Here is an 11,145-nt window from a genome sequence, read left to right as displayed (position 1 = left end):
GTTTCCTCCGTAGGGTGGCCGGGCTCAGCCTTAGAGATAGGGTGAGGAGCTCGGACATTCGGGAAGGACTCGGAGTAGAACCGCTGCTCCTCCGGATCGAAAGGAGCCAGTTGAGGTGGTTTGGGCATCTGGTCAGGATGCCTCCTGGACGCCTCCCTGGGGAGGTGTTTCGGGCATGTCCTGCCGGCAGAAGGCCCCCGGGTCGACCCAGGACACGTTGGAGAAGTTACATCTCCAATCTGGTCCGGGAACGCCTTGGGGTCCTGCCGGAGGAGCTGGTGGACAAGGCCGGGGAGAGGACGGCCTGGAGCTCCCTAGTTGGGATGCTGCCCCCGCGACCCGGACCCGGATAAGCGGAGGAAGACGAGACGAGACGAGACGAATTTCACGCAGCAGTCAGACAGCAGAGGCATCAGTAAAAATATGTCTGAGTCACGGAAAAGGAAAGAAAGAAAGGAGAAAGAGGACAGGCAGAAGAGAGGGTGTCAGTATGTCACACAGTTTTTCTCAGAGAAAGGTGGGTTTAGTTAGTGAGTGGTTAAATTCAACCTGTTAGCTTTGATATCCATAGTGAGAGGAACGTTGGTTACGTATTGTAACCCCAGATTCTATGAGTCTAGTCGCAACCCTTAAGCTAGCTGCTATTGGAAGGATGATCTCAGCATCAGCCAATCATGAAGAGCTTAAATGTACGCCCACCAATGGAGGGCACCCCTTGTGGGTATATAAGTGGAGCGACTCCACTGTTCGCCTCCGATGGCTCTTGGTCCTAACAGAACCAGTGGGGCCATTGGCTTAAGGGCTGCGACTAGACTCATAGAATCTGGGGTTACAATACGTAACCAACGTTCTATTTTGTCTAGTCTTAGCCCTTAAGCTAACTGCTATTGGAATAATGCACAGCTGGATGGGTTTACGCCACACTGGTCAACCAAATGGACACACCCAACATGTCTCCTTTTAGCGGGGCCGCTCAGCCTCAGCCCAGGGCTTAAAAGGCTGAGGCAGCCAGAGAGAAGAGTGGGGCCCCCACTAAAATTATCATCCACAAGAGGATGAATTTCATTCAAGTAGGGCTGATGTGGTGCCATAATGCTTTCACTCACGCACCGGGCACAGAAGGTGGGAAGCCGCCCCCTCATCAGAATTATGGGGAGGAGGAAAAAGTCCAGCCAATGAAATTGACCTGGATTTGAAAGAAGTATTAATGTTTTTGGGCACAAAGGCTGGGTTGGGGCATAAAACAGCAGCTCCGCCATCTTCCCGGATCCTGAGGCATGCGGGAGCCACTGAGAGGGCGGTTAGGTCGCTCCCTCTCTTGACTGATGCTAGCGCCAGCAGCAAGGCAGTTTTGAGTGACTGGAACTTGAGTGAGACCTGGTCCAAGGGTTCAAATGAGGCTTCAGATAAGCCGCGCAGAACCACCGTTAGGTCCCACATTGGAAATAGCGGGCGGGACACAGGTCTGTTCCTTCTGACACCTTTTAGAAAACGTTTTGTGAGGGGATGATTGAAAACAGATCTACTCTGGAACCAGTTGCCACCCTCAGTTAGGCTGTCCCCTTCTCTGCCAGTTTTTAAGAATCACCTAAAAACACACCTCCTCCGCTTGGCGTTTCCAGAACATGTATGATTTTGGCCCTCTTTTATGTTGAATCCATTCCACAGTTTTCATTGGTACACTCAATCCATCCACTCAATCCAAATGTGTTTCACACATTTGTCCTTTACCAGAATGTTTCATCTATCTTGTAATTTCCATTTTGTATTTTGTAATTTGTATTTTGTAATTTGAATTTCTTTTATTGTTGATTTATTCAATATATTTACATACAACTGTACCATGTTCAGCGCTTTGGGCTTCCTGACAGGGTTGCGGAAGGCGCTTTATAAATAAAACTTTGATTGATTGATTGATTGATTGATTGATCTCCAAAACCTTGGTGACAGGATGAGATAGCTGCAGCATATGTTTTAATAGTGCTGAATGCGAGGCCCCTGTCCACCAGTATCTGCAGAAACGATAGGACATCCGCCAGCTGGCAGGAAAGCGCTTGAACATTCCGCTCTGTGCACCATTTTTGGAAAGCTGCCCATTTAGCAGCATAGGATGCGATGGTAGAGGGTGCCCGCGCACTCTGAATCGTGGCGACCACATCATGCGGCAGCCCAGAAGCCTCTAAGAGTGACCGCTCAGCGGCCAGACCCACAGCCGTTGGCCTATTTCTGGAGGATGTTTGATTATCCCATCCACCTGGAGAAGGGCGTCCGCCCTCCACGGGGAGCCAGACACTAGCGCTTGCAGGTCCGGAAACCATGACGTGGACAAGCGTCTGGGAGCTACCAGAATTACCGAGAGCTGTTCTGATCGAACTCGGTCCAGGAGACGAGGAATCAGTGGGACCGGCGGAAACACATACAGGAGCGTCTGAGGCCAGGGCTGGCGTAAGAAGGCGTCCGCTCCAAGTGGGGGGTGGTCCCGGGGACTCAGGGAAAACCACAGGCGACACTGAGCGTTTTCGCGAGCCGCGAACAGATCCACAGAGGGTTCCCAAAATTTGATCTAGATCTGTGATATCAGTGCGGGATGCAGATGCCAGTCGGAGTCGCGGGGTCCCCCTCTCGACAGGATGTCTGCTGCCACATTCAGGACCCCTGGAATGTAGGTGGCTTTGATGGACAGCAGGTGAACATGTGCCCAACACAGTAAATCTGTGGCTACGAGCAATAGTGGGAGGGATCGAACTCCCCCATGGCGATTTATGTAGGATGCCGCCACCTGGTTGTCTGTGTGAACTTCGACATGACGGCCCTCGAGAAGGGCAGCGAAGTGTTTGATCACATTTCTCACTGTCATAAGCTCCAACACATTTATGTGCTCGTGCGTGTGGGAGGGCCAGCGATCTGCCACCATATGGGACAAGCACGTGCCCCCCCCCCCATCCCAACAGTGACGCATCCAGAAAAACAGATACGTGTGACGTAGAACGTCCGATGGGGACCCCGTGTGAGAGGATGCAGGGATTCCCCCAATGAGCGAGGTCCCTGCCCACTGAAGGGGGAACCCTCAACATCTGTGTCTTCTGACGTATCGGGTGTACCCGGAGGCAGATGAACCAACGCTGTAGGTGTCTCGTGTGTAGTAAACCTAACGGCACCACAGCGTGGGCTGCAGCCATCATGCCCAGAAGTTTCATGACTAACAGGGCTCTCCCAATCTTGCAGGGTTGCACGCGGGAGATCACCGTGGTGAGATCTGCTGCTCTCGTCGGAGACAAACGTGCTCTCATTAGGGAGGCTCCACCCCAAGAAACACAATCGACTGGGATGGAAGGATGGAGCTCTTTTCCCAGTTTATGGAAAACCCCAGGGTTGACAGATGCTCTATTAACTTCCTGGTTTGCTCTGACGCCTTGTCCTTGGACCGGGCGCATAGGAGCAGATCGTCCAGGTAAAATAAAACCCTCATTCCCGCCGTGCGCAATGGCTGCAGAGCGGTCTCCAGACATTTGGAGAAGGTGCGCGGGGCTAGCGAGTAGCCGAAAGGGAGACGATTGAACTGGTATTGAACTCCCTTGATTGAAAAGCACTGGAACTTCCGGTGTTTGGGAATTACTGGGGCGTGAAAGTATGGGTCTTTCAGGTCAATCGACGTGAACCAGTCCCCGGAGCGCACGTATTCTAGGACTTGCCTCATTGTTAACATGCGGAAATGCATCACTGCTATGAAACAGGGAAAGGTCGAGAATTGGTCTCATTCCTCCTGACTTCTTCGGTACTACAAAGTAGCGGGAGTAGAAGCCTGAGAGCTCTTGTCCGCGAGGGACTTGGGAAATGGCGTTCATGGACAGAAGTTCCTGTAGCTCCAGCTCCAGGGCCTGAGAATGTTCCTGTGATGTGAACGTCGTCTCCACGATCCCGTTGAAGGGAGGAGGAGCGGACTGAAAATGGAGTGTGTGACTGCATTGAATGGTGTCCGATATCCATTTGCTCATGAGACAAAAGCGGCGCCATTCTTGCGCGCGTTCCGACAGCGGACGCGTGTTCGAAGTCACGTGAACGTCTGAGGACTGGGTTCGCGCTCTTATCGCCGTCGCTCGCACCAGAGAACTGGGAGCGACCCACAAAGGGCTGCGCTCGAAAGGGCGAGTGTGAAACAGCTGGAAGAGGCTAAACCGCACCGTAGAGCGTGGAGTCCAAAGATAAAGGACGAGTGGGAGCCAGACCCGTGCATGGGGACGACAAAGTGCCAGCAGATGGAGCCGCTCACTGTGTCGCTGCGTGTGGTCATGATAGCGCCATGACATCCCGTCCCACCCTACGTTGTGGGGGGAGCGGGATGTGTTGGGCCTGGCTGGAAGCTAAGGCCAGTGCGCAAATGGAGCGCACCCTTACAGCTGCTCGTGTAATATGACTGACTGCGTGAACATGCAGGTGTGTCGCAGTGCTTGGTGTGGGGAACATGTGTGAGGATTCGGCAGAGGATTCTGCAGAGGATTGTAGGATTGTGCTCTCAATGTGACGTTTTTTGGTTTTTTTTTTCAAAACCAAAATCATTCACAGAGTTAACATTACAGTCAGAAGCACACACATTCCCCCCCCAACGAGTCATTTTCGTGGTTGCTTTCAGCGAGGTTCTTGCGACTGTGACGGCCAAGATGGTATCTGCTGGCTCTTTCGAAACTGTTGGCTGCCAACTCTCTGGTCCCGCTGAGATGGAACCTAAGCGGGAGGCCGGCTCGGTGGGGTGGGCGGAGCAGCTGGGTGTCTGAAGTTTCCGCGCCATTCGTCCAATCCTCTGGAGGAACGGCCGGAGTGAGAGGCGGACCGAGGGTGGACCAGGTCTCACACCGTGGATGACAGTTCAGCTGTCTTCTGAGCCATCTCGATGACACTCCTAAGATGGGGACCAAACAGAACATCAGAGCTGATGGGGCCTTCCAGCATCTCTCTGTGCAGGTGTTCAGGAATGGAGGGCAGGGCCATGAGACACAAGGCCCACTGGATAAGGGTCTGCCAGGCAGCAATGTGAGCAGAACCGCTGAGTACAGCAGCACACAGATTGAGAATGGAATCAGCAGTTTTAGTAATGATGGTTTTCGACTCGTCAGGAACGTCAAGCTCTTCCACCATTTTGGAAATGACAAAGGCAAGAAGGGCAATGTTATTTCCTGCAGCGCCGGTCTGGAAGGCACACTGGTGTGCGCGATTGGTGAGCTGCGTCAGCAGCTGGTCATGCTTAGAAGCGGGAACTGCTCGCGGGCCAGTGAGGTAGTTCTTGGCACCAAACAGCGAGGCCAAGTCCGGCTCCAGTGGAGGAACGGATGGCCAGCCCTGGTCGGAGAAGCACTTGACCTTGGTAATGGGCGCATATGTGGAAATTGGCACTTTGACCTTAGCAGGTTCGGAGAATGCGGCGGACCAGCAGCTCATGGCAGCGGGGAAGCGCGGCCAGATGGGGTCTGGACAGCGCGTTTGTGTTGCCCCGAAAATTCCCGCCAAATCATCTGCTTCAGGCGGAGCCGGTTCTGGCACGGCTAGCCCCTTGCGGACTGCAGCCGCGGAGATGATGGCAGGTAGCTCCTGGAGCAGTGCTCTAACTGCTGGCAATGAGGAGCGAGAAGGAACTGGAGCAGAGGAGCCCGCTGAGGGAAGCTCGTCGACCTCCGTGTTGTCCAGGAGGGAAGAAGGGCTATGGCAGCCAGCCTCGCCGTACTCCTTGCTGTCGATGACATCGTCTAGTCGGCAGGAGCCAGCCGGCTCCTGGTCGACTTTGAAGAACTGTAGGGCCTTGTCCAGCGATTACTTGTTAGCCACCGGAAATTCCTCGTCAGCGGCGGGGGTGAAGTACTCGACCCGGCGGATCTTTTCAGCCACGGGCAGAGCAGCACAAAACGGGCACGAGGCCTGGGGGGTCAAGGCCAGGCCAGCGTTATGAGCCCGAGACAGACCTCACATTTGACGTGCAGGTCGCCGCTGGAGATGTAGCCCGTCTGGCAGGCCGGGCAGGTCCTTGCGTTGCTGGACATGGCTGGTGAGTTGACTGTTGTTTCTAGATAATTTGCTCTTTAAAGAAAGCTCTTAAGCTTGGCTTGAAGAGATAACGGAGGCGAACAGTGGAGTTGCTCCACTTATATACCCACAAGGGGTGCCCACCATTGGTGGGCGTACATTTAAGCTCTTCATGATTGGCTGATGCTGAGATCATCCTTCCAATAGCAACTAGCTTAAGGGCTAAGACTAGACGAAATAGAACTATGTTTCATCTAATTATGGTAAATGGGTTGTTGTCCTTGTCCCTACCAGAATCAGCAGCTGATGATATGTCAGCAGGTGTCCCCTCACAACCCAATGAACCTCAAGAAGGTGAGCAATGTTGCATGTTAGCTAGCAACCTCATTTAAGGGGGTCTGTGGGAATCACTTAAGGCTGTCTTCTTAATAGGAATATAAAAAGGCTATTTTTGGTGATAAACACATTGTTTCCCCACATAATGATAATTATATATATCAATCAGTAAAAATGTAGGAAGATGTCACATCCTGTCCTGTTTCCCTATTTTGTTCAACCTGCGTCTCTGTTAATTGCTCCCACCTGCATCTCGTTTTCCAATCACCCAAGCTCCCACCCCGCTTGTATTTAAACCCCTCCAGTTCTGTGTCTCTGGTTGGCTCGTTGTTCCCATGTCCTGCGCGTGTTTATCATTAAAAGACTTTACCTGTCCCAGGTTGTCTGCCTGCCTGATTGCTCCCCAGCGTTTGGATCCTTACATCCGCTCCACTCACCAGCACGTCGTGACAGAAGACAGCTGAAAATGTAGTTATGTAAAGCTTTGACACAACATGGAAATTTAATTAGATATCCAAATTTGAATTTTATCATCAAATAAAATTTTAGAATAAATAAACACATTTTAAGGGAGTAATAGGGAAAAGGAGATTAACACCTTTCAGCATTTCCTGCTTTTTCCAGCAGTGATATTGCTAATTCTGTTGAAGGAAATTCACTGTTTAATGAGAGACAGCTGGTGAAAATGATATGTAAATAAGTAAGAATGCATGTAGACCTACATAATTAAGCAAAACTGAAACACTAATATGAAGTATATATATTATGTTTTTTTCTCCCTTCTAATCTGGGAGGTTGGAACCCCAGCTCCAGCTATGGACAAGCCCCCAGGAGGCCCAACTTGATATTTTTTCATGGGGCCCAAAATCTCTGGCAGCCCCCCTGGTAATGTCACATATCAACATGCTGCCCCTGGAGTCTGCTTACAGCACTTGATGAGGGGACCAGGTGTGATGAATGAAGGCTGATGAGATGAATTATGGTGTATGCAGGTCAAGGCATGGCAGGGTCATGACAGTCTTACCTCCGCACGCTCTGTCTTTCCTTTTGTTGGTGTGGTTCATGCGCGGCGCGCGCTCCTGCATAAAATCCCGCGTCCTTGCTGGATTAACAGCCACTGCTTTCTCTTCACAAACAGTTTAATTCAAGATTTAAACATGAAACGGAAACCCGTCAGCAACGTGGGACAGTGTTTCAATTTGCGGGTAATTCTGGTCTCCCTTTACTACAGCAGCCACTCAGCTATGGAGGCTGCTGGCCTACGGAGGCTCGGAGCTGGACTCTGGCAAAGGTGAACAGGATCAAACTACTTTTGAGGAGGGAGAGCTTTGCTGCATTTTTGCTACTGAAATAAGACGTTTCAACCAAGCACTGTATGCTTTTTACATTTTACAAGTGTGATGAAAACATTTAGTAAAAATAAACATTTTAAATTCTCACATTTTAGGGGTGCTGGGAGATGATTTAGGGGTGCTTCAGCACTCCCCAACATAGGCTAAAAACGCTCATGGTGCTGATGGCAATTCTGAACGAAATGAACAAGGTCCATGCCAAACCAACGGAAAAAAAGGTTAGAAGCAAGGTACGAAACAGACACTGTAAAATAATTATAAGTATTAAGATGTTTAAAGTATATAAATGTCAAAAGAAAACAATACATAAGCTAAGATCTACAACCAGGGGCAGTCCTAGCTCGTTTGGTGCCCTGGGCGATCACACTTCCTTATGCGTGATTTACTTGACCAACTTATTACAAAATGTGATGCATTTATACCCCAAGGCATAAAGAAGGCAAGAGCAAAAAAGCAAGTAGCCGTCGCCGCTGTAACATATGTTCTCCAAAAGACACACAGCACTCCCGAAAATAAAAATGATTTTTCAGTACCTAATACCCATTTTGCCGCCCCCATTGTCCAGGTCTAAAACTGCTACTGTTTACAGCAATATATTCCAATTCATGTTCATGAATATCTTTATTCTTCATGTTTTCAAGGTTTCAAGTGTTTGAACTGTAAGTGATAGATATTGCAGGTGTGTGTGTGTGTGTTACTTTCACATTCGCTAATAAAAAGTTAGAACAAAAAGCAGTTGTTTAATTTATCACGTTTTGGGTTCAAAGATGCACACACCAGCCAGAACATCTGGAGCCATGTGGCTTTAAGCATTTTAATTTTTATTTTTTGAGAAAAACAAACTGAAAAAAATATTTATTTCATCATATTTATTTTATTCTAGACTAACAGAATGCAATAAAAAATTACAACATTTCTCGAAGAGCTATTTTCAAAATCTATTTCTTAATCATTTTTATTTTTACAGTAATTAAAAAAACTTGCAGTTACAACCTGCCTGATGACATTTTCCCACATCTGCAAAGCTCACTGGAAGGACACAAACCGAGGACGATATTTTCCTGATATAGGGTTTATTACTCAAGTAAGTGTCATGTTTGGAGGAAGGTACCTAACCCAAGACATGCAGAATGCAACACAGACCAAAAACGGATGGTAAAATGATTTATTTATAAAGGAGGAACTTAGGATGCACAGATAAGTCTGTGGTTGGAACTGCTACGACAGCTCAGCGTCTGGAGGAGGGAGAACACAGGTGAGCATAGGTTCTGATTCAGAAGTCCAATGTAGGCAGAGGTGTTCAGCAGAACTTACTGTGGGGCGTGTAGATGTTGGCTGGAGGAGGGAGAGGTAGAGAGCCGGGGGGAAGCGCAGGAGAGGGAGCATAGGTGGAGAGAAGCGGGGCGTCCTGGTGGATGGGGCACTGGGTTGAGATGAGAGGTGGGTTATGGAGGTTGGTGATATGGTCCGCGTGCTGAAAATCCAAATCCTGGAGTAGAGGTAAGTATCTAAAGAGGCCGACAGAAATCCTGACCAAGGGTAAAAATCCAAATCAGTTCCAGGCGAAGCAAGAAAGGTCAACATCCAAAAATACTAGAGCTAAACACTACGAATAACATTAATCCAAGAAATACTAGAGATAACTCGAGTGGCTGGCTACTACCACGCTGAGGCAATCTTCCGGCGTCGAATTGTGTCCTCCATCCACCTTAAATAGGAAAACACCCCGCTGATCAGGAACAGCTGGGCCACTCCCTCTCCTGGCAAGAGACTCACAGATGGTTAAGAGGAAGAGAGTACTCACCCCAGCTCATGACAGTAAGGGTAAAAAGGTATCTGAGTAGAAGGCGTACTGAGGCCTAGTCCACACGTAGCCGGGTCTTTTTTAAAACGAATATCCGCCCCTCCAAAAACTTGCATCCACACCACCTCGTTTTAAAAAATAACTCTGTCCACACGTACCCGGATAAATACGTTGTTAAGGACATGCCAGACCTGTAGGCGGCAGTACTTCCCCCGTTCTTAACCTCGTCCTTCGTCTGTGGTCTTCCGCAAGCAGCAGTAATTCCGCTTGCAAAAACAAACAAGCAAAAAGCGCTTGGACGATTGATAAAGCGAGCGCAGCTCTGAGGGCATCCATGCTGTCGGCTAGTGTAAACACAGGTCGCACACGTGATGTCAGCATTTTTTTGTCACGGAAAGTGACGTTGCGGACCTTAAAACTCCGGTTTTGTCTGTCCACACGCAGACACCCAAAACGGAGAAAACGCAGATCTTCACTTTTTAAAAAGATCCGTTTTCGTGTGAAAAAACTCCGTTTTCGTGTGGATGACAGGCCAAAACGTAGAAAAATATCTACGTTTTGGCAGATCCCCGGCTACGTGTGGACAGGGCCTGAGTATCATCTGATCTAATATTTTTAAAATGATGACATCAAACAGACAAACATTAAGAAGTTATGGGCAAATATTGGTATTTTAAAGACTAAAGGGGAAAAATGTAAACAAATAAACAACATAATTACAAAATAACAAACTTTAGGCAAAACTTAGACACAAACTGAGGACAATATTTTCCTGGTATACAGGGATTATTTAGTTGTCTGAAAATGTAACACGTTTAAAAAAATACCGCGATAATACCGAAAACCGTGATAATTTTGGTCACAATAACCGTGAGGTTAAATTTTATAACAATAACCAGCACAAATCATCACTTTGGAAAAGTCACACCAGGTCATCTAGAAATCTGATGGAGGACATGCAAGTGAAACTGGAAAAATGTAAATATTGTGTAAAAGTCCATCTTTTTCAGTAATTCAACTTAGACTGAGAGACCAAGAGCGAGCCACCCCAATTATGTTGCCATGACATGTCGAGATGTGCAGCAAAACATGAAGTTACGCGTCACGCTGACGTCACTCAGAAGACTCAGAAGATTAAAAAGTAAGTAAATAAATAAATAAAATTAATAAATAATAAATTCAATCAAAATAAGCCCCACCCACCCACTATCTCTCTCCCATGCTTATTTCTCAGTGTGGTCTCAGGGAGCTGCTACAGAACTCCATCAGTCAGTCCATCACAGGGACACGGGGACAGTCTAAGATCTTCTAGTCGTGGGCTGGTGTAGAAACTCCCACACCCGTTTTTCACACAACAGGAGATGTTTTAGAGCACTGGTCCCAGGTGGATGAATAGAATAGAACAGTAATGTCAGTGGGGAAATTCATTTGCTAGAGCAGCACAAACACTTACAGAAAAGAAAAAGGGAAATTAATAAGATTAGAGGTAAACACACAAAGGCAGTAAGCTATTATAGTAACCTTCAACCACTAAAAAACACCAATAACAAAACTGGGTTTCCAGAACTATGCAGCAGGGACACAAACATACTACATCCGGTAATAAAATCATCTCTATGTTGTTTTTAACAGCAGCTGATT

General features: G+C 48.2%; 1 protein-coding gene across 1 annotated transcript in view; it reads right to left on the bottom strand.

The window, feature by feature from the left end:
• Positions 1-3,047: 3,047 nt before the first annotated feature.
• Positions 3,048-11,145, bottom strand: part of LOC139063677 (uncharacterized) — a 642,331-nt gene continuing 634,233 nt past the window's right edge. The window contains exon 2 of the mRNA XM_070546291.1: positions 3,048-3,878. Coding sequence (XP_070402392.1) covers positions 3,645-3,878 — 234 coding nt within the window. The 3' untranslated portion in view covers positions 3,048-3,644. The remainder of the gene's footprint in view (positions 3,879-11,145) is intronic.

The sequence above is a fragment of the Nothobranchius furzeri genome, chromosome 17 (genome assembly GCF_043380555.1).
Source record: "Nothobranchius furzeri strain GRZ-AD chromosome 17, NfurGRZ-RIMD1, whole genome shotgun sequence".
Taxonomy (NCBI): Eukaryota; Metazoa; Chordata; class Actinopteri; order Cyprinodontiformes; family Nothobranchiidae; genus Nothobranchius; species Nothobranchius furzeri.
Note: the sequence above shows the minus strand (reverse complement) of the source record. Positions and strands in the feature narration are given on the sequence as shown.